Raw genomic sequence first — 24374 nt, forward strand, 5'->3', positions numbered from 1 at the left:
CTGACTTTTTGAAAAGCTTTTCCAAAACATAGTCATCGCTCTTCTTCCTATCAGGTTCCTGTTGGTCGCCTGTCTCCTTTAAGTATGGTTTTTTTTTCACCAGGTGAGAGATTCGCTCACCCTCATACTTCGCATTTTTCGCTTTTTTTTTCGCTTTGCTTTTCTTTAGCTGGTGTTTCGTTTTTGCTTTTTGTTTATAATGGCTACTTTCAGGCATTACTGGTGATACATTTATTTCGCTATAACTCCCTGAATCAAGTCCTTTGATGTTTGAAGCATCTTTTCCATGGGTCCCTTGGTAGTGATGTCCTATGTCACTTGAAAGAGACGGCTGGTCATTTTGAAATGACGTACTAGCAATAGGGTCAGTAGGTTGCCTTCCAGATGTGGAGCAGGGACTAGGCATATTATTCTTTATAGTGTATTTTGAAACATCCGAACTGGTTCCTAGAAAGCAAGTAAGAGAGTATATGGTCAAATTAAGTAACCTTCTAAATATTTAGGAGTAACATTTTAGGCATTCAATTGATTGATTGATTAAATAACTCTCCTGGAGACCATGTATAGTCCAATGCTTTGTAAATATGAAACCTTGGCCCTTAAAATGTTTCAGAACCACAGGGTTGGTCCACATAGGGGTGGGTTGAAACACAATAAACTTTATTGTCTCAATCCATGAAATGGAGTAGATTATCTGATTCACTAAAGCTTGTACCTGCAAAGATTGCACTAGTCTCAGTGCCCTGGCTGTCATCTGGGCTACTCAAGGTAAAAAGCTCATATAGGTCATTTGACTTGAAGAAACGTCTCTGCTTTGGGTCTTTCAGCACACGGTTAGCCAGGAACTGCTTGAATATTTGCCTGAGGAGAGATTTGGATTAATGGGGAAACAAGAGCAATGTATATGCAATAGCCCCATGACACACCACATCAGTTTATTGCAATCTTAATGATATGTATGTTAGAAAGTTGGAGTGGGAGTGTATGTTTAAGTGTCTCTGTGGTGAGCATGAATATGTGCATAAGCATATTTTAGTATGTGTATGTTTATATAAGTATGTGTACGCATGTTATTAATGTTAATTAATTAATTAATGTTATTAGAGTGTTAGAGTATTACATGTTTATATGAGTTACCTAAGGGGGAAGGGGAGGCGACAAACCAACCGGTTTTCCCTACCCTCCAGGTCTTGCTCACAGAGTAATTTAATATACATTCTTTTGTAGTGGGGCTATTAGGAACAGTGAACTGTCCCTTTAGGTAACCTGCAGCAGTGACCTATGGAAGATCCTCTATTCACAGAGTTTAGCTAAAAGACCAGGACAAACATGATTTTACTGTAGATGTGAATGTGCCAAATGACAGTAGACTCTAGCTCCAGTACGTCGTCTCTCATGAGCATCCCTCTATGCCACCTCTCAACAAAGAGGGCTGGTGGCTTGGCACTTCCAGCACCTACGCTTAGAGGCAGGAGCGGCCTCGCACTATCCACTACGGCAGATGCTGGGTTTTCCCCCACATGCATGTTCACACATTTTTAGCAAGGTAATTAGGGAGTTGCCTATACTGGGTCCTGCACGTTCCTCCTTTGAGAACCTAGCCACCTGCCCAAGACAGGCCTAATTATTCTGTGTCATGCTCCCAAAGGCCTGGCTGAGAATCACTGGCATCTTAGCATGGTCACATCTTAATAGATACATTTTGGATACCCCAGCTGCTAAATGGCCAATTCTGCAAATATGTATGATAACTAATAAATCTACAATTTTCATGAATAGCAGTTATATGGTAACCTACCGGTGATAGATCTTTTCTTCAATGGTTCCTGCAGTGAGCAGCCTGTAGACAGTCACTTGTTTCTTCTGCCCAATTCTCCAGGCCCGCTCCCGAGCCTGCATCACAAATCATTACATTTAAAAGACTGAGAAATCTTGTGTGGATCACCCCACTGCAAATTAAACACCCGCAGTGAAACACCAGCTGGATGTCTGAAGTGCTTTACATCCATCACACCAGTACGGCTGTTTTCAAACTTTTCAGTCCACTCATAGACAACTCAAAAAGAAAGAACTTTCTCTCCATACTGAGCACACATGTGAAGATGAATTTGTGCTCCTGGCACACCTTCTGCCCACAAAAAGCATATGACAGAACGCTGTTCCTCTTTGGTGAAATTTCTAAGTTTTGCTGCCACCCTCACCCCAGGGTGAAAACTCTTATACTAAACTGCAAGGGCAGCAGGCTTGCCAGACAGAACTAGTCACATGACACGCTAACACACAACCAATTACTACACCCGCAGCCTTCACCATTCCCTACGAAAATATAAAAGTACAGAAACCTTTTGAAAAGAAAATTTGTGTTAATCCTTGTTTCAGAAGCTATAGGAATTCCTAGCATTTTTCCAAAAAATTATTAGATACAAATTTTGAAGATTCAGTAGGACAGTCACAGTAGTCCCTAATCTGATGGATTTATTTTATGTATAAAGAGGAATATAGTTCATCTAATTTTCTTCACCGAGTTTTTACATATCAAACCTGTAGTTTTAGTAATATCGGCAAACATAATGTCTCTCTGCAGAACAGTAGTGAGCATAAGTCTGTGAATAATAGTAATTAGATAAATTCCATCGATTTACCATTATAACCTTTGCGAATAAAACAGCAGTCCTTTAGGTTTATATTAACCATAATGATGTATATTTGGTCCAAATTAAGCATATTATGAATACACTAAGGAGATATATAACCAATTTCATATATGTATTGACCAACCATGATCCATGGGATAAGATTGGAATCTTTTGCTTAAATTAACTGCTACAAACCTACTTTAATACATTAAAATTTCAGCTCACTTTCTAAAGTTGCATGTCTAGTTCCCATTTATATTACTGTTTTGTACAATATAAAATACACTAAAGTCCCAAAAATACCTCAACTTGCTAAACACTGAAGTACCTTTTACAAAACAACATTACCACTACAAAACTACTAGTAAAGCATACAAGAGGCCATGTCCCAACTGTCTTTATGTGACTCTGGTGTGGGCTCAAGGACACACACATTCATGAGTGATGGCCCTGTCCTCTACTACTATTCTAGAGGTTAGTTTCTAGTCTAGCAACTAAGGTCCTTTGGATCTTTTCTCTAAACACTTTGATAGGCTTAAAATAGCAGGAAAATAAATACATTTGCATGACTTCACACAGGGGTCACTCTACCTGATGAAGAGCTGTTCTATACACTGTATTCTCTTTGACATAAAAAATTCTGCAGCCCACTTATTCCATGGATAATGTGAATGTCATTTTACTAAAAGTACTAAAAATCTTTATTTTAACACTGGGTTTTTTTTCGTCCAAGTTCTCTAAAGTTTTTGTTTCCAAGTCAATAAACCAATTAACATTTCTGGCTCATGCAACCCTCACCTGGGAATCAGTGCTGGGATTCCAGTCGGGGTCATAGATAACAACTCTGTTTGCTCCAGTTAGGTTTACGCCCAAACCCCCCACTCTGGTTGTAAGAAGGAAGACAAAGAGCGAGGGGTCCTGTAACACATATAGCCAAACTGATAACATCATACCATTATAATATACCATGCATTATTACTCAACGACACAATATACTTTAGGTGTAAAGAATATGTTTGTTCTCCTTGGTAATATAGTAATTAATACCAACACAAGAAACAATAAAAACACCCCTCCTCTCATCCATATTAAACCATATGCAATGTTATATGGTACAAGGCTCTCCCGTTACAGAACATTTCACATTTGCTGAATTGTACCTCATTATATTGTGTTATGAGGGGTTGTCGAGACGCAATGGTTGTGGTCCCATCCATCTTGAGATATGAATAGCCCCGATTCCTCAGAAACTGTTCCAGGATCTGCAACATCTGAGAACAGGTATACAACAGATAATTTGGAACATACTCCGATTAGAACAAGAAATTAGCATAGACTGACCAATCTAGTGTGCCCATTTTGAAGGCTCACCTGTTCACTAATAATTTACACAAGCACTTATGAATTAATTTACAATGTCTATTCTCATATTACCTCCCATGTATTCTAATTCTCATTCTTTCATTACTATTTTAATATTAAAATCATTAGGTGTAGCAATTATATATTTATGTTAGGAATTGTTCCCTTTTACTCCTAACCTGCCGGGACTGAGTGAAGAGTAGAACTCTGTGTCCTTGACGATGCCAAATCTTTAGAAGTGATTCCACCACTATCATTTTGCCTGAGCGTTTCCAAAATCCAAACTGTTCATCCTCTTTCAGATCCTCCTGTTTGGCCTCTTTCAGGATCTTTGGGCCCCCAGAAAACAGATCTGGGTGGTTGCAAATTTTCCTCAAAGCAATGAGTCCCGGGAAGACCTTTTTTAATAAAAAACAATAACATGTTGAGAAGCACAGGTAGGAAAACATGAATTCTTATGAGAAACCTTTTAAGGGCTCGTTATCACCACTGATATAGTCAGACTTATCAGTGCCTACCCCTCTTGCAAGTTCTGCACCATTCTCTGCATACGATCCCCAGGCCAATATCTGTTGTGCTTAAAGGTTACATGGAAAACATCTGCTTGCTTATTATAAATATTTAGTCTATTTAGTGTTTAACACATTCTGCTTATTATAAATGTCTTAGTTAAATTGACAAAGGAGACACAAGTCATAATTTAATCATCTTGGATAGAGGGATCTACCATATAATGCAGTAATGTGTAATAAACCACCCAAGAACTGTTAGGTAATCTGTCACTGCAAGAACATTGTAATGCTCAGGCAGGGGGCTACTTCAAGCATACAAAATCTTTGCACTTGTATATGCCATACACTGTGTTCCTTTACCTGCATGTCTCCATTCAGTATCCCATAGACCTCTTTGGAATCAATAAAGGACTGGTAAACCTGCCTCTGCTCATCAGTAAGACGACAGAACAGAACCTATAGGGAAATAAAGCATGTGTAATCAAACTGGACCTGTAGAGTTACTCACTGACTGGATACTCCACCTAAAGAGTAGATCAACCAAAAAAAAAAAAGATATGAGGGTCTATTTTCTATACACATTATCAGAGTGCAGTCCAACAATTAACAGCTTGAATACAAAAGTACTTGAGTACAATGTAGACTTCCATTTTTCAATTTATGAACAGCTGCAGAATTACACAATTAAGGGTACATTTTAAATGCATATAAGAACTAACTGTCCCCTTTAAATGATTGCTTCTTCACACTTACAGCATGGGCTTCTGCAGAATCCTACTTCAGCATTTAACAAAGCAAGAATTCAGTACATACCCAGCAAATACCCTTCAAAAAACACGCATCTAAGACATAAATATTGGGGATTTTGTCACGCTATATGGCCATATACTGCTTATCCCACCACTACGTCAAAGTACCTTATGCTTGGCCAGTCCTATGTAATTTGACTTGGCTATATTGCTTGCCAAGCAGCTGAATCAGCGGGACTGCACTGCATTTTTATCCAAATGAGACACGCAAGGTGTCCAGAGAAGTTAGATAGGACTTGCCAAACTTGGGGGACTTCGACATAGTGGCAGCTAAGCCATGGCCATATAGTATGATGGAATCACCAATATTTATGCCTTAGATGGATGTTTTCTGAATCGTATGCACTGAATTCTTGCTTTGTTTTGTGTATTTATTGCTCATTATTATTCAAGCAGCAACCTGGGAATCTGAATGTGTATGCCTTCTTGAGCGTGAGCCCTCTTCTCTTTTTGTACCAGTTTATTATTGCTTGTGATTTTAATTTATTTTAAATATAAATAAAATGTAATATAACGTAATGTTTTACGCTTTTTTGGTTGTACCCACCTCTTCCTCTTTCCCTACCAGGAATTGCAGAAGATGTGTTTGGTTGAACACACCTCTTGCTTGTCAAGGCGCATGAGCGCTATCCTTACGGTTAGCTCCAGTGATGAGTATGTAAAGCAAATTCCAGAGGTCTAACAACTCCCTACCGCATGCATGCTCAAAAAGTGCACCCAGTGATTTCAATAGGAAAGCATTTCTGCCCCTGATTAAAAACAGGACTGGGAGGGGGATGCACTGCAGTTTTAATGCTTGCATATTAAAGTACTTACAAAATACCGTATTTGCTAGATTATAAAATAAGGTTTTTTTCAGAGCAAATGCTCTGAAAAATATCCCCCGTCTTGTATTCAAGGCCATCCTCAAATAGAGGTCTGATTACAAGACTAAGATCCAGATCCCCTGCAGCGCTGCAGGGGACCCAAATCCTTCTCTCTGGCAGCCTCTGCTGCTGCTGGTACTTCATCTTGGGGCTCCTATGACGGAGCGCCGACATCACATGACCTTCCGGTGCTCCACCATAGAAGCAGTGGAGGTTGTCTGTGCACATCCTGCAGCCGGTGGATCATAGAAGCCCCGGCGGAAGTATTGGTCACCAGCAGAGGAGGTCTGCATCGCACAGACCTCCACCAGCTTCCCCACTAGACACCAGGGAGTCTGAAGCACAGGTCACAAGTAAAGGGATGCACTGGTAAGCTGTGGCATATAAGGGGGTATAAGGCATATCTGGGGTGCAGGTTGACAAATAAAAGGAAATAAAAACAAAAATGCATTTTTCTCAATCAAAGTTTTTATTAAATATGAAGAAATATAAATTAATATTTACTAGTAAAACTTTTTTCCCCCTATAGGGTAGTCTTATAGTCAGGCGTTTTCTTTTTTTCCTAAATATTAACCTTTTGGGAGGTTGTCTTATAATCGAGCAAATATGGTACTTTAATGTACAAGTCGGCATGAGTTTTACATGCCCAATACATTGAAACCCATGGCTCAGTAAATTAATCCAATGCACAAAATAATCTATTGGGTTAATGTATTTTATTTTCTGTAGGAAGAAATTAAAAGGTTTGATAATCCACAGATCAGAATACCTGTTCGTTCTTGTCCGGGAGAGAGAGGCTCATTTTCACATCAGCCTTCATTCGTCGCAAGAGATATGGGTTTATTGTGTCACGTAAGACACATGCACACTTGTATGCAGTCTTTACCTAAAAAAAAACAAACAAAAAATGCTGTATTGTATAGGACTTTCACTTTGTTTTACATAAAATTTATAATGGCTTTGGTACAGTTTGCATAGTAATTTACAACACCGACTATAATTTTACGTAATTTGCAGCTCTTCAAAGTGGTAATTAGCACAATTGCTTATGTGTCTGGCCAACTTGAGCTACATTTCTCTTTTCTTAAATCAATTAGAAATCCAAATCCTGCCAACAATTGTCAGACTTGGCACATTTTACTGTTAACATGTTTGGTTTTTGTCAAGAAGTTCCTTCGAATCATGAATATCTAAATAGAGCTCTCAAAAGCCTCTGACCTCCATGCCTTTATCATCAACAACTAACCTATGATAAAGCTCGACTCAACAAAAAAGAAGATTTTTACTGCTATATTGGCTTTTTTTTTTTATTATTAAATGTTGTACTGAACATTTCTCTGTGCATTATACCATAACTCGATACCATAACAAAGGTCCAATTCGCCAGTAACAAACACAAGATAGTGGTTATTATTCATTAGGGGCAACTTTTGGCCTAATCTATTAATATACAAAATTTGGTTATACGTTATCAAACAGCCATCAGATCATGTCAACATATTATTCAGTTTCTTAGTGAGACGAAGTGGGACAGCAATTCAATGGAGCTGTGCTGGCACTGTGGCTAGCCAGAGTGTAGCTACACAGTGCTAATATTGACTCCTTTACCTGCCTGCCCAGTCTTCTCGTATCTAAGTAATGAGCACAGGGTGACCAAGAAACCCCGTCTGGTCTTCCCAAACCAGACTCCCATGAACTAGTCGGCTATGGGGGATATACAAGCCAGGAAATTCTCAATGTGCTTGACCAAGATCTAGCTGCAAATTCATGAAACTGTACAGCGGCTAGGAGCCCCAGCGATGCCCGCAGACAATTGGAAGGGTGCCGCTACGGACGACCTTTGCCCCACCACATCGCTCTTTTGATGTTACATTAACCTTGTGGTGGTCAACACTCGGTGGTGGTTACAGAGAGGAAGCTTGTGAACCCTGGTTTTATTACCAGTCTTTAGGATCACCTTAGTATCACCCCGAAATAGTGTTGGGTGGGCATTGCTGGCCATAGAACTGTATGGAGACGCCGGGGTGTCTGGTAGTTGAGGAGATTAAACCCTTAATCCTATCATGTTTGGTGTATAATAATCTGTGCGGTCTTCAATAAACCGAGTTCTGTTTTACCCCTACAGTAAATCTCGACTAGTGCTTGAGAAAAATATTTTGGTTTTATTTCCTTCTATTTTCCAACCTGCCCCCCAGTTATGCACATCTGCCCCAGAAGTGCCTTATACCCAGATACTCAGATGCACCGGTAAATTGGGTCGGGGGTTAACACAGGAGGATCCAGGTCCCCTGCATCTGGGTCCCCAGTGCTTAGTCCGGGAAGCGTGTAGAGCTCTACGCGATTGTATCGCGTAGAGCTCTACACGCAGCACGGACTAAGCACCGGGGACTCAGAAGCACCGGTAAGTGGGGGGGAGGGGGTTAACACAGGAGGATTCAGGTCCTCTGCATCGCTGCGGGGGATCTGGATCTTAGTCTCATAATCAGACCTATTTGAGGTCTGATTATAAAAGACGACCCCGATTAGAAGACGAGGGGTATTTTTCAGAGCATTTGCTCTGAAAAAAACCTCGTCTAATAATCGAGCAAATACGGTACTTTTAATAAAAGTGTGCTTATCTATTTATTTAAGGTGGGTAATTTTTGGCCAAGTGAATCCTGAATTTCGGTCCAGAATTTTCATTTCGGTGCATCCCTAACGCAGACATTCACCGGCTGCCAGAGAGGAGGATCCAGGTCCCTTGGTTATAAGACAACCTCGAATATAAGACGAGGGGTATTTTTCAGAGCATTTGCTCTGAAAAAAACCTTGTCTTACATTCGATCAAATACGGTATTTCCTCAACAACAGAGATAAAGAGGTGGATACCTCCAGGACCTGGTGCACTTTTAAAATTATAAAAGGGGACACCTGACAAAACATAGAAAAAAAGTTGAAAAATCAGAACTTGGCTACCTTATAAATAGAGTTGGACTAATTGAATGAAAAAAACAACCCAACTCCACAAATTTCAGGTGAAATTGAAAAAGTTACGACAGAGATTAACGAAGCCCTGATTCTACATGTGAATACATTTCTCCAATATTTAAAATTGAGATGGTACTATTATGGAAACAAGGCTTATAGACAATTATCTAACAGATTAAAACAAGCCAACGCCAATAGGTTTATAAACAAAGGTAATGGTGGTGCGACCCCACCATCAGTGAATGGAGCGTAAAATAAGGACTCACCCTTATAGGGTTAAAAGAATATTCCTTGGAGTTAATACGACTGACTCCAATCTATGTCGCCTAGTGTGATATAAGAATCACACACCCATCTATAGCTGGAATGTGGATATCTGCAATGGATAAAAGCCTTCATAGAGCAGTACAGCAACGATATTTAGCAGCACAAACAGAAAAAGGTGGCCAGAATGGGCTCTCACCTTGCCTGGAGCCCGTGGCCTGGCTCCACGTATAAACAGCACTGTGCTGACTTAGGGCAGAATTCCCCCTTTAGGGCAAACAGTTTGGACAGCAAAGCAATGGATGGGGTACGCGAGTATAAAATGCACAGCTTATAGCCTACAAGTATGTTTAATATTCATATACAACATATATACAACAATATATTATTAAAACTCAGTGTTAAAATACTCAAGTGTCCTCTCCCCAGTCAATAGGTTTATAACTAAACTGAAAGTAAATGATAAGAGGTTATAGACTTGAAACCTAATAAATCTCTGGAGCAGGATGGTTTCAATATTTTTTATAGAATTCTTTCTATAAAACACTTAAACTGCCTACTTGCCTGTCGCCTGCACTCAGATTAGATTTCTAATGCACTTCTGACTATTTGACTCCCTACTGGATTAACCCGCTGCCTTCCTTTTGACCTCACGGTCTGTTCTCTGATTTGCCTTGTGTCTTCTCCTTCCTCCTATTGGCCTCTGCACATTGTTCCTGTGCTACTCCATGTTGTACCTGTCGCTATACTAGTACCCGGGGCCCCTCTCCTAGCTACTTCCAGGCAGAACCTGACACTAATCAACATTGACATTAAGATGTATTCAGCAGTGCTTGCAAACAGGTTAAAGGCGGTCATCTTGCTTTTTATTAACCTGAATCAAGCGGGGTTAGTCTCAAATAGGTCAAAGACGACTAGTAGATGTGCTAGATGGAGTTAGTACTAAGAGAATGCCTGCGTTGACCCCGTCAATGGATGCCGAAAAGGCCTTTGACAAGGTTGACTGGGCATCCTGAACGAAGTGTTGCTGGCCTTTGGATTAAATATAATATTTTGAATAATATTATGATCCTATATTCTTCACCCACGGCTAGGGTGATGGGCATGGGGTGGATCTCTGATTGGTTTATGATCACAAACGGAGTTAGACAGGGGTGTCCACTATTACCCCTGCTATATCTAATGTTAATTGAACCATTAGCAAATGCCATAAGAGAATGCAAAAATAAGAGGTATTAATAATGTCTAAAGAACCAGTAAAAGTGAACCTATATGCCGATAATATAATACTCACCTTAGAACAGCCAAAAAGTTATTTGAAAGAACTAATGGCAGTGCTTAAAGCATATCTAGTCCTCTGCTGGATATACCTTATGTCTGAGTCCTTCAGCACTCAGATGGTTAACCCAGGAAGCATGGTTGGGATCATCAAGAAGTAAGCAGAGACAGCTGTTCAGACTTCAGAGCTGTATTGTGCAAACTGCTAACCAGATGGATGCCCAACCCTCTCTCTAAAACACAGTAAGAACTTTAATATTAATTTCCTGACTGAGCGATGTCTGTTAAAAGAATGGGATCTGGAGAAAGCCACCCAGGCTGGATAGATAGGGCTTGAACTGTTAGTAAGCTCTCCCAATGTGGAGTAGTGTGTCTAAGTGCTTAGCTCTACTGTGGAAACCACTTAATGTTTGATCTGAACTACACGTGTGGACTATTGTTTGACCTCGGCTACAGTTCGTCCTGCCAAAGATACCAATTAATATACCAATAGTTGAATTGAAATGTTACAAACTTCTAAAATGAAATTCATACGGCAGGGAAAATGCACACATAAATAAGAAAATATGTGCCCTGAATAAAAAAAAACAAAAAAACACAGGGAGGTTTAATTATCCCAAATATGAAAGAATACCATCAGGCCAGTATGGTAGCACAGGCCATAGCTGCATTAAAACAAGAGAACAAAAACGAAAGGTGGTATTCACTCGAACAAGATTTAGCTGGTACTCAAGACCTTTCGTCTTTATTCTGGCATATAAGTAAAGATCCACCTAAACTCCTCACATGGAAGAAATTTAAGAAGACACGGTCTGTAAGAAACAAACTCCTAAGCACGCTGCCTCTATCTATAGCAGGGGCGTCCAACATGCGGCCCGCGGGCCAAATGCGGCCCGCGAGACCTCGAGGTGCGGCCCGCGTAAGATCGGCAGCCAGGGCAACCGATCTTACGCGAGCCGCACCTCAAGCCCTGCTACTTACTTGTGGGAGGGACTTCTGGACCGCACACAGAGGAAGCGGAGTTCACGTGACATCCTACTTCCTCTGTGCTTTAGCAGAGAAGGCAGAGGGAGGCCGCGCCCCCTGCTGAAGTCTGTAAGCGGCATCGAGGAGCTGCCTTGCAGGTAAGGAGGTGGGGAGGGTGTTTGAATGAGTGTGTGTGATTGAGGGAATGAATCTGTGAATGAATGATTATATGAATAAATGAGTGTGTGTGTGTGTGTGTGATAGCATGGATGTGTAAGTGCTGGAACCTAGGCATGATGGGACTGTGATTGCTGTTAGCAATCACACTCCTATCATGCCAAGTCAGCCAGTACATGCTGAAACCTAGCTAGCTGCCCCCCTTGTGTAGTGATGCTGCCAGCAGTATGGGGTCTGCACTTACAGCTACCCTGTACCAGCATGTACTGGCTGACTTGGCATGATAGGAGTGTGATTGCTAACAGCAATCACAGTCCCATAATGCCTAGGTTCCAGTATTTACTGGATGGATGTGTAAGTGCTGGAACCTAGGCATGATGGGACTGTGACTACTGTTAGCAATCACACTCCTATCATGCCAAGTCAGCCAGTACATGCTGAAACCTAGCTAGCTGCCCCCCTTGTGTAGTGATGCTGCCAGCAGTATGGGGTCTGCACATCACTTACAGCCACCCTGTACCAGCATGTATTGGCTGACTTGGCATGATAGGACTGTGATTGCTAACAGCAATCACAGCGAGCACAGTCCCATCATGCCTAGGTACCAGCATTTACTGGTTGCCTGCATTTACTGGTTGCCAAGTCATATTGCTAATTTTGTCCAATTGTGTGTTACCTACTTTTATTAAAAATGTGAGTTTTTATTATTATTTTTAAAGGTGGGGGTCATTTTCGGTTTTGGCTAAGTGAACCCTGAATGTTTTGGTCCAGAATTTTCATTTTAGTTCATCCCTAGAATAAATCTAGGGAATCCTGAATTTGTAGTCGCAAAACTTTCTAGGCCCAGAAATCAGTGAGAGGAAAAGTAAAGGTTTTGTGTCATTTTACTTTATTTTAATCTGCATATTTTATTAAAGGCCATATTTTTTGTCACAGTGAAAAATGAGTGCGGCCCGCGCACGTATACAATTCTGATGAAGTGGCCCACTGCAGAAAAAACTTGGACACCCCTGATCTATAGTAAGCGCATGTATTTCTGATTTAGACCAGTATGCAGCTGGCCTGATATATATAGACCTTTTTAGGAAGGAAGGTTTTAAAACGTATACTAAGTTGCAACAAGAGTATGATATACCACAGAAAGAAATATTTACATACTTACGCTTGAAAGGTTTTATGACGAAATATTTACATATAGTTTCTAAAACAGACAAAATGCTACTCGATACACACTATTTAAGTCATTAAATAGGTGGTATATGGTCTCTACTGTTTCTTATTTACAGTTTACAAGATCTGACTTTGGATCACCTGTACAATTTACTTTTAGAACATGGAGTTCATAGAGTTTGTGTTTTGATATTTTTTAAATTTTCTTTTACCTGGACAGGTGAAGCATTGGAATAGCCACCCATTGTGATGGGGACAGAGAATTGTTCCATGAAAACAGGAAGCGTTCCAAGTTTTCCTGGGAATACAAAGTCAAACAGGGACCACAGCTCACGGAGGTTGTTTTGCATGGGGGACCCAGAGAGGATGATTCGATGAGGAGTACGAAACTTGTAGGAGAAAAAGGAGAAATTAATGTAAGAAAAGTGGAAAAATACAACCAGTTTGATCAGGTCTGAAAAACTCATACATATATCATCTAAACATACACAACCCCCCAAACTGTGTGTGCAGTGCGGTTTTTAATTTGAGTAGGAAAAATTGCAGACATATATTTGAACATTAGCCTCAATGTAGACTTGTCAAAACTGAAAATTTTAAGTGGACCAACATAGAAAAAAAACCTGAAGACATTATTGTTTGGGATCTCGCAGGTCTCTTATTAGATCTTAAACTCAGGACAAAGATTAGAATCTATTTAGCAGTTGCTTTTCCATTAGCTTTCATAGATGAGTAAAGTGAATTTTTCACCATATTATTTTTTCTTATAGTAAATTAGATATGATCAAAATAAAAGAAAGAAAAAAATATTAATTGTCCTGAGAAAAAAAAAAATATAACTTGTGTGGGTATAGTAAATGACAAAAGAAATTTACAGCTAAAAATGAACACTGTTAAAATGGCCTCAGTCACAAACTGTTGATATCACACAATATTTTTCAAATGATGATTTTTAACATGTACAGAAATGTTGACATAAAAAACATTTATGCGTACAACTAGATCTCTCACCTGTTTGCATGCTAGTGTGACAGCTGCATTGGGATTGCGAATCTTGTGTCCCTCATCCAAGATTACATAATGCCAGTGGTAACGTTGTAGCTCCTCTTGCATTAGGCGCACATTAGAATATGAGGTTATGAGGATACCTCCAGCACTACCCAGGTCCCCGATCAACTTATGCTGCATAACAAAATAATAGGTTAATCAGTAACCATTTATCAACATTGTACAAATAAGAGCAGGATTGCCTACAGCATGTGAGCTTATAAAAAAAAAATATATACTATATTATATAATTTTATAAGATATTGCTTAACTATAATGTAAATTATATATTTTCTCGTTTGAGAAAATTAAGTATCATGCATGTAATAACTTTACCACTGCTAGAGTATCACTTGCTGGAGTAAAATATTATTTCACTTGTACTGTAGATGATGAAAATTATAACGTATAAGGTAAGTAGAGATTGCCATTTGTCAGCATTTAAAGCTATAGTTCAAGACATAAACCCCAAAAATCTACTAAGGCAAAACACTGTGATTGTAAATTAGTTATGAAAACAGTAAGAGTAAATTCCACCTCATCATTCCATTCTACGAACAGCATAATGGCATTACGAGAACATATTTTGTACATAAACACTGTGCTTCTCTTTTATCGTTAGATTAATTGGCCTATGATTGTAATTATCCTGGCTAGAAGCCTGTGCTTTTTTTAGTTGTGGGGTCTTTGAGCTTTACCTGCACAGGAAACAAACCCTACTCACATACTCTCCTTAATTACAGCAACATCAAAGACTCGACAAAGGCAGAACACGGCATACTTTGTGCGTTCAAAGTGGGCTCAAGAATGCTTTTTACCTGAACGTTGGAACAAATTGTGCATTCTTCTTTCAATAAAAAAGTTAAAACAAAGTCTCAGCTCGTGTCACTATACATATAATGAGTTTCGGAACTGGAGATGTTTTAGGGCCACCAAATAAAAGTTTCTTGTAACGTGCCGAGAAGTCACCTTTTTGCCTGTGTAGCTTCCAGTTTCATGAAGGACTGCAACACGGAACTGTGGCCACCAAGAATGGAACTCTTTAACCCACTGGTGCATTACAGTGGTTGGGCACACAATAATACTGGGACCCAGACCTTCATACCTGTTAATAAATGCAAATGTTCTTGTTTAAGAGAAAAATCTATCAAGGTTACCTCTTACATGTAAAACAGACTGGGCTAGGGAATTCACAGTTGTTACTTTCTTTATTATGGCGTTTAATTGACACAATACACAACTGTCATACTGTTAGTATTTCGCCAGAAAATGTTCTATATCCCCTTAACGACAATTGCCGGTCCTGGCACGACACGGAAAAGCATGTGCTTTACGACAATTGACGTGCCAGGACCGGCACGTCTTTAAACGGGTGCAGAAAGCGATCTACTTTCGCTTTCTGCACCCAAAAAGCGTTGCTGAATGCCTCGACCTCGAGGCATTCAGCAACACCGCGATCGGCACGAAGGGGCCATCTCTGGCCCCTCCACGGGGCGTCAACATCCGCCATACTTTGTATGGCGGCGGACGCCCGTTTTAAAAACGTTTAGGAGGCGATCAACGATCGCCTCCTAAACTTAAATGGTGTCGCTGGAATGCGTCGATCAGGAGGCATCCAGCGACACCAAACACTTACCTCTGGGTGGGCTGTGACCGCTCCGGAGAGCGTTCACAGCCGCAGCTGCCGGTGATCTTCGCCATCAAGCAAGATGGCTGCCGCCCTGCAAGAGAAACAAACAAGTTTTAAAGTTCGCTAGATAGTCTCCAGACATCTAGAGAACTCTGGCTCCACTTGCAGGTTGAATACAGGTACTGGATTCACCATGCAAGTCAATGGAGCCCAGCTTTCTAATCACAGTGTGATTAGTAAAAATAAATTAAAAAATAAAATAAAATTAATAATAATTAGAAAAAAATTGTAAAAAAACAGTAAAATGTAAAAATCATTTACCACTGATGTCACTATCAGGGGAACCTCCAAGTTGAAAAAGAATGTTACATTTTTTTTTTTAAAAAAAGGCAAAAAAATAAATAAAATATATATATAAAAAATATATTTTTGTGAGCAAGTCCTAAAATTAGCATATTAGCTTAAAACAATTCTCGCATGGAAAGAGTTAAAATACTGGCATATTAAATGCCCGTGGGGTGTCTACTTTAAAAAAAGGTATGATTTGATGGGGTAAATTGAATCGGCCGGGTTCAACAATGTCCCAATTAACACCGGGGGAAGGATGGCCACACATCTAATTTCCAATTAGAAAAATGCACACGTACCAAATGTGGCCTTTTCGTTCCCCCAAAAAATGACAAACCCATGCATGTGGGGTATCACTGCATTCAGGAGATGTTGCTGAACACATTATGGGGTGTCGTGTGACAGTGGCATATACCAGGAGCTGTAAATTCATACATAGAGTAGGTGTGTGTGGGAAAAATACACACACAAAAATACTACTGCAAACTTTGAAAAAATGCTGGTGGTAAAATGTGTGCATGCAAAGAGTTAAAATATATGGTTTTGTTGGGCACACTGAAATGGCCCGGCTCAAAGATGTACCAAATAGGGCATGGGCAGTGGATCCCCAAATGCCAAAGTTCAACATTGAAAAATGTGCATGCCCCAAATGTGGCCCTTTTGCCCCCAAACAGCCAGGCACAATCATTAATGTGGGGTATCACTGCGCTCAGGAGATGTTGCTGAACACATATTGGGGTGTTTTGTGATAGTGACATAAACGAGAACATTTTAATTCATACCTGAAGTAAAATGTGTGTGACAAAACAAATGCAAAAAAATGACTACCAAAAGTTTGACAAAGGCTGGTGGTAGATATGGTGCATGGAAAGAGTTAAAATACTAGCATTTGAAATACCCTGGGGTGTCTAGTTTTCAAAAATATATGGGTTTATTGGGCACACTGAAATGGCCCGGCTCAAAGATGTACCAAATAGGGCATGGGCAGTGGATCCCCAAATGCCAAAGTTCAACATTGAAAAATGTGCATGTCCCAAATGTGGCCCTTTTGCCCCCAAACAGCCAGGCAAAATCATTCATGTAGGGTATCACTGCGCTCAGGAGATGTTGCTGAACACATATTGGGGTGTTTTGTGATAGTGACGAGAACCTTTTAATTCATACCTGAAGTAAAATGTGTGTGGCAAAACAAATGCAAAAAAATGACTACCATTAAGTTTGACATAGGCTGCTGGTAGAATAAGTGCATGGAAAGAGTTAAAATACCAGCATTTGGAATACCCTGAGCTGTCTAGTTTTCAAAAATATATGACTTGATGGGGTAAATTGCATTGGCCGGGTTCAAAGATACCCAAAATGGCACATGGGGGGAAGAATTACCAGATTTGGAAAAAATGGCTTTGAAATAGCAAAACGCTACCTGTACTTATTGCCCCATAATGGGTAGAAAAAAGCAAAAAAAACATAAAAACATTGGGTATTTCCAAACTCAGGACAAATAGTAGAATCTATTTAGCAGGTTTTTTCATTACCTTTTATAGATGAGTAAAAGATTTTTCAACTAAAAGTTAGAAACAGTCATTTTTTTCTAAATTTTTCACCATATTTTATACTTTTTTTAATAGTAAATAATATGATACAATCAAAACAATGTCATCTAAAGAAAGCCCTTCTTGTCCTGAAAAAAACAATATCTAATGTGTGTGGGTTCAGTAAACGGGAAAGAAGAAAATTACAGCTAAACACGAGCAGCGCAGAAATGTTAAAAAGGCCATTGTCACGAAGGGTACAAAAAGTAAAATCAGCCTTTGTCACGAAGGGGTTAAACACACACATACATACACATATATATATAAACACACACAAACACACACTACTTAATATTGATGGGTGGCTCAGACTGGCAGGGCTGCTACTTGCCTGTAATCAGAGCCTCGTGTCCTCATCTTGCTGTAGCTTAGTCCGGCCAAGAAAGAAATTATCTGGATGGTTTTACCCAATCCCATTTCATCTCCGAGAATGCCTCCTGCCTGCTGGCAATGCAGTTCCCAAAGCCACCGAACACCTGTTTGCTGGTACCTAGAGGGGAGAAGTATAGGAGCGTAAAATAAATTGCAGTGGAGATGGGATCAAAGAGAGGGAAAAGAAAATAAAATCTGTAGAACAGAATTTAAAGAGACAAAGGAACATTCTTGATAAGGAGAACAATTACAGAAATGAGCCAGAAATGGCCAAAACCGGGGTTTTAATGGGATGTTGCAATGTCTGTTTCCTACTATGTTTATATTGTTTAACTTTTAATATTTGTGAAGAGATCACTACTTGTACAGCTTCTTCCAGAGAGCACTAGGAATTCGGAAACCTTCATCAAAATTCACGTCACAATCCTCCGACTCTTCGGTTGCCATGCATTCCTCTGCCTCCCTGTGGCGCTGCTTCTGCCAACGCCTGAAATTAAGTGACAGTTTAATCTCCCCGACACCCCATTATAGAAGAAGCGACATTAATGTACTTTAGAAATCATACAAGACCAAGTTTACAAATGTTTCTCAAAGGTTTAAGGTCTCTTTGGACCTGAAATAACACACATTTATAAGTGTAGGTCACATCATACTTTTTGCCAGTGTCTGCACTTGTTTGTAAACTGTATCATCTAAATTAATTGTGTATACGTTAAAGAAAACATTTGTAAAACAGATGAACAAGTTCAGATATGGTAAGTTGTAGAGTATCCCACAAAAAAGTATTTTTTTTTCCTTTTCCGAAACCACTGAAAATTAGAAAAGGCTCAAAAATATTGGAAACAAGTAAAAGGAAAGGCAGGACCAGTACTAGGTGCTGAAATTGTTCAGAAAGTAACGTTTTTTTTAATTATGATGGGGAAAAAATAGTTAAGGTCAAAAAACTAATATTGCATACATTAAACGATGCCTACTTATTTAAGCGAAAGGATCCCAAAAAATGTTTTTACTAAATATATGCCGGGGGAGAGCATTCCAGAGGATAGGGGCGGCCCTTGAGAAATCTTGTAAGTGTGCATGAGTGTTAGAAATCAAAGAAGAGGATAGAAGGAGATCATTGGATGAGCGGAGAGACCGGTTAAGAGTGTATTTAAAGATGAGTGAGGAGATGTAGGGTGGGGGCACTGTGAAGGGCTTTGAAAGTAAGAGTGAGGATTTTGAAATGAATCCCGAAGCGCACAGGCAGCCAGTGAAGAGACTGACAGATGGGAGAGACGTTAGTAAAGCGATGTGAGAGGAAGATAAGTCTGGCAGCAGCATTCATGGTGGATTGTAGAGGGGTGAGACGGTTAAGACACCAGCTAAGAGGGTTACAGTAATCAAGACGGGAGATAATCAGGGCATGGACAAGAACCTTAGTGGCATGCTGTGTTAGGAAGGGACAGTATAGTACAGTATTGTATAGTAGATTGAAAAAAAGACTTCAGTCCAAGTTCAACCTCACACATACGTAGTTCTAAAGTTGATCCAAAAGGAAGGCAAAAAAAAAAATCCTACTTGGGGCAATTACGCCACAACAGGGGAAAAAAAATCCTTCTTGATTTCATAGCGGCAATCAGATTACTCCCTGGATCAATTTGCTAATATGACTGTCCTTTTAGCAGTTGTAGCCCTTTATGTTATGCTTAACCAGAAAAGCATCCAGACCTTTCTTAAAAATATCCACAGAGTTAGATAATACAAGGTTCCATATTCTTATTGTTCTTACTGTGAAGAACCCTTTCCTATGCTGATGCTGAAATCTCCTTTCCTCAAGTCTCACCTGATGACCCCATGTCTTTTGCAGAGACCTCTTGGTGAATAGATCACCAGAGAGCTGTTTATTCTGACCTTGTATGTATTCGTACAATGTGATCAGATCCCCTCTTAGACGTCTCTTTTCAAGTGAAAACAAGTTCAGTTTTTCTAGTCTCTCTTCATAACTAAAATTCTCCATTCCTCTAATTAACTTTGTAGCCAACCTATGCACCTTCTCCAGCTCTATAGCATCCTTCTTTAAAACTGGTGCCCAAAATTCAAGGTTGCATATTCAAGGCGAGGCCTCACCATTGCCATAAAGAGGTACAATTATATTTTCATCTCGTGATTTAATACTCTTTCTGCATGCCAATACCTTACTGGTTTTTGCAACCGCTGACTAGCACTGGACTTTGTTGCTAAGTCTATGGTCTACAATTATACCCAAGTCCTTCTCATTTTCTGCTTTTCCCAATGCAATGCCATTAAGAGTGTAAGTTGCATACTTATTTTTGGTACCAAAGTGCACTACCTTACACTTATCTATATTGAACCTCATCTGCCACTTATTTGACCAGTCCCCTAGTTGTTTATCCAAATCATTCTGAAGAGACGCTACATCCTGATCAGACTTTATAACCTTACCTAATTTTGTGTCATCAGCAAACACAGACAAGCGACTTCCAATATCTATTACAAGATCATTAATAAATAAGTTAAAGAGAACTGGACCCAAACCCTGAGGCGCCCCACTTACCACAGTTGTCCACAGTTTGCACCCTGTCACTAAGCCAATTTATAAACACAGGCATTTTCTCCAAGACCTATTTATCCTAGCTTATAGAATAACCGCTGGTGTGGAACAGTGTCAAATGCTATTGCTTTTGCAAAATCTAAATAGACAACATCTACAGCAGCACGCTGATCTATACATTTACTCACAACATCATAAAATGCAATTAAATTGGTCCGACATGATCTGTTCTTCACAAAACCGTGCTGACTCCTACCGATGATATCATTGTTCACAATATATTCCTGTACGCCATCTCTTAATAAACCCTTTTTTAAAAACGGGAAGCACATATCAGCTTTCCGACAATGCTTTGGTACCATTCCCAACCGGAAAAAACGGTGGTCTGGCTATTTCTTGACTAACTGCATGTAGTATCCTTGGGTGTATCTCATCTGGCCCTGGAGCTTTGTCTACTTTAAGTTTACATAAATGTTTAAAAACTTTATCTTGAGTCAGCCATTCCCACGATTGATTTAAGGTTTCTGTAGTACTGAATTGCCAATCAGCAGGTAGTGGCTCTTCTTTGTTATATACAGATGAAAAATGGCATTAAGTATTGTTGCTTTTTCCTGATCCTCACTAATTAACTTACCATCTCCAGATTGCCTAACACCTACATTGTCTGGCATTAATGTACACCTACATTTGTGGCATTAATGTACTTAAAAATCTTTTTGCTCTACTTGACATCTTCTCATTGTTAAATTTAGCCAGTCTAATAGCCCTTTTTCAAGCTCTGTTGGCATCTTTATACTCGACATATGATGCCACTGAGCTCTCTATTTAAATGTCAATTTTTTTTTCTTATTACTTGACTAACATTTTTATTCATCCACATTGAATCTACACATAAGAAACATCTGAGATGCAAGAGCAAATAGTACCAGGTGATTTTGCATGGAATAAGTCAGTATCCATTTTGTTGTTATGATGGACTGCTGGTCTATCCATCTTTTTCAACTTATCTCAATGTGTAAAAATAAATACCCAGATAATACTTGCCTCAGTCTTTGTTTGTAGAGTTTGACATTCCCATCATCTCTGAACTGTCTTTTTTTCTTTGAGAAAGTTTGATGTTTTTCGTCTTCATCATCTTCAGAGTTGGAAGGAAATTCAGAACTTGTGTCCTTGTTTCTAAGTGTTTTTGCCACAACTTTCTGAGCTAGCGGCTTCAGCTCATTATCAAAGTCTCGGTCATTAGGTCCCCAATCACCATTATTATCATTCTCATCCATGCTTTCTTCTCTCCCCTCTGGAGTCCATATAGACCCTTCACTATCATCTCCTTGACTGCCATCTGTCAAAGGAGGTAAGGACCTTCTACATTGGGTTTCAACTTGAAACGAAGTCTGGAATGCTTTTGTCTGCAGTTGTCTCATTTTTTTCTGCAGGCTTTTAGTTCCAGAGGACATTGACAACTTTTTTTTCAACACAGGCACCTCCACTTGATTGATACAGCCATTGTTTCTGGGTTTTTTCTTTGCACTCAATGGGCGTTTTCTTTGGGCTGCCATCTCTGCCTGATCTGCTAGATACTTGTCAAAATCTGATGATTCATTCAATATTTGCTTGCGTGGCAGAGGCTCTTCCTTTGGAGGAATCCTGGTGCCGAATGGGGTCATATATCCAGTGCGGATCAGGTTGTCCCATTCACTGTCCTGGGATGGAGTTAGCATACTGCCCAAAGAGGAAGGTAGTGCATCTGGAAAATGCAAATATTGTGAGCATCTTTCAGTGGAACAGGTCTTGTTACTTAAACTGAAGTCAATCATATGATTGCATGTCAAATGAACAAAAGATACACGCTATTTCTTTAGACAGAATACAATTCAGGAGCCAGAGCACCTGTGGTTAATACTATTGGCACAATGGTTTTGAATATTACCTGTATAGGGACTTAAATATATCTATATTGATCTCAACTCAAATGGAAAGCCCAACAGATTTTTCATTACTTGTATCCTATTAAAACATAAAACTAATGTGCTGTTCGATTTTTATAAATTGTTCTAATTTTCAGTCGGCTGCATATTACCCACTTGCCTATTTTCCAGCTTTTACTTAAACTCAATCTACTAGTTACAAAACACCCTGACTCCTTATTTACTGTCTGCAATAAACAATAGAATGTTCTTAATCTTAAATCCTCCTGCTGGACACCATGACTAGGAGGACGACTATGGCGGAACAGAGTTCATTAACACTGCAATAAAAAATACGCTCAGTGTGGCAAATAAAAAGTACTTGATTTGAATTAAAAAAAGGTTTTGTCAATGTACATTACTGTATACATGACTTTATTTTAAGCCTAAAAAGAAAAATATTATTTCCATGCAACTTCCCCTTTAACATGGTGATTTTATTAAATGTGTAATTCACTTGGAATTAAGAAAACATGTGTTTTAAAGTATTTGTATGTTTGTAGTTAATAAAGCAACAGATCATCAGGTTCAAGAAATCATGCATGTTTATAGAAAACCGTTACATATTTACATACCTGCAGATGCGCCGGAGCAGCAGACCACTCACTGGGACCAGGAGGTCTGCTCTGTCACTCCGGCTTCGGGGATATCTTTGTTCCACTGTCCCACGCAGCGCGATGGGTCCTCTTCCCTTGCTCCAGGTTCCTACACACTATAGTGGTCTCGCACGCAGCCACACCCCGTTCGAGATGGATGCGAACAGACATCCTGAACGTATTGATGTCAGGCCTTTTAAATGTTGGTGACAAACTCAAATTTGGTGCCTTTTTTCATTCCTAGCCCTATAAAGCCCAGTAACCTGCTACACCTTGTGCTTGTCGTAGTGTATCCTGTCCTACCGCATTATCCATAACTGATCTGTGTATTGGACCCTGCTCGATTGTGACTGTCAGTTTCTAGCTCCCTGACCTCAGCTTTGATATATTATCCTGAACTCCGGCTCCCTGATTATGGCTCGTCTTGCATTTCCTGTCTGTGCACCCTTAGAGTCTGTCCTCAGTCTCAGAGGATCATCAGAAAGCCCCACTGCCATTTTAACCCAAAAGGCTCAACCTGAGGGGGAACCCGTTGCAGGGTAAAGAACATCTGAGATTGTAGGCCTTTCTCTTGTGGGGACACAGTGTCCTATCCTCTGATACGCCGAGCATAACAAAAACAAAAAAACCTTACAGTTTGTAGATTGCCAATTAATTGCCGATTTATTCAACTCAAATCTGTTTTTAGATTTCAACCTCTGACTTGTAGATTGTGAGCACCCTTGTAACCCTTGAAACTTTCCTTGTAAAACAATAACTTCTTCAATCATAGATAAATCTGAGATTCATTTATTGTAAAGTTAACTGCTCTCTTGTTTTAAAAATAGCCCCTCTTGTTCTGTTATTGTACACCACGAGAACATACCATCCCCTAGGTTGTCTTCCATTTCTTCATCAAGTCCACTTTCATCCTGGCTACCTGTTAACACTGCTCTAATGCGTCTCTGCTTAGCTTTGAGCTTCTTTAGTTGCTGTTCCTGTTATGAGATAACACATTCATTCTAGTTTTGATATTACAAATGAACCTGTGTACATAATTTAAAGCTACATAATAACAAAGGTAAAAAAAAAAAAAAAAAAAAAAAAAACAAAAAAAACTGTCCTTGAAGTAGGGTAGGGCAGGAACCTTATTGCCTTGGAGGGAGGGAAGCCAAGCAGCCCCTTGACCTCTTGACCCTCCCCATAACATACACACAATTGCACATGCACACTCATGCTAACACAGAGATACATATTCACACACTAACATACTAGTGCCAACATATACCCT

General features: G+C 39.6%; 1 protein-coding gene across 1 annotated transcript in view; it reads right to left on the minus strand.

Moving 5' to 3' along the window:
• Positions 1–24374, minus strand: part of ERCC6 (ERCC excision repair 6, chromatin remodeling factor) — a 31023-nt gene that overhangs the window by 3953 nt on the left and 2696 nt on the right. Inside the window, exons 4-18 of the mRNA XM_053451136.1 lie at positions 23970–24081; positions 21589–22288; positions 18355–18480; positions 17953–18111; positions 15024–15159; positions 14019–14189; positions 13220–13396; positions 6955–7071; positions 4871–4966; positions 4178–4396; positions 3797–3907; positions 3435–3554; positions 1799–1893; positions 716–861; positions 1–447 (exon numbers count right to left, since the gene is read on the minus strand). Of these exons, the coding sequence (XP_053307111.1) occupies positions 1–447; positions 716–861; positions 1799–1893; positions 3435–3554; positions 3797–3907; positions 4178–4396; positions 4871–4966; positions 6955–7071; positions 13220–13396; positions 14019–14189; positions 15024–15159; positions 17953–18111; positions 18355–18480; positions 21589–22288; positions 23970–24081 (2932 nt within the window). The remainder of the gene's footprint in view (positions 448–715; positions 862–1798; positions 1894–3434; positions 3555–3796; positions 3908–4177; positions 4397–4870; positions 4967–6954; positions 7072–13219; positions 13397–14018; positions 14190–15023; positions 15160–17952; positions 18112–18354; positions 18481–21588; positions 22289–23969; positions 24082–24374) is intronic.

Source organism: Spea bombifrons, chromosome 11 (assembly GCF_027358695.1).
Source record: "Spea bombifrons isolate aSpeBom1 chromosome 11, aSpeBom1.2.pri, whole genome shotgun sequence".
NCBI lineage: Eukaryota > Metazoa > Chordata > Amphibia > Anura > Pelobatidae > Spea > Spea bombifrons.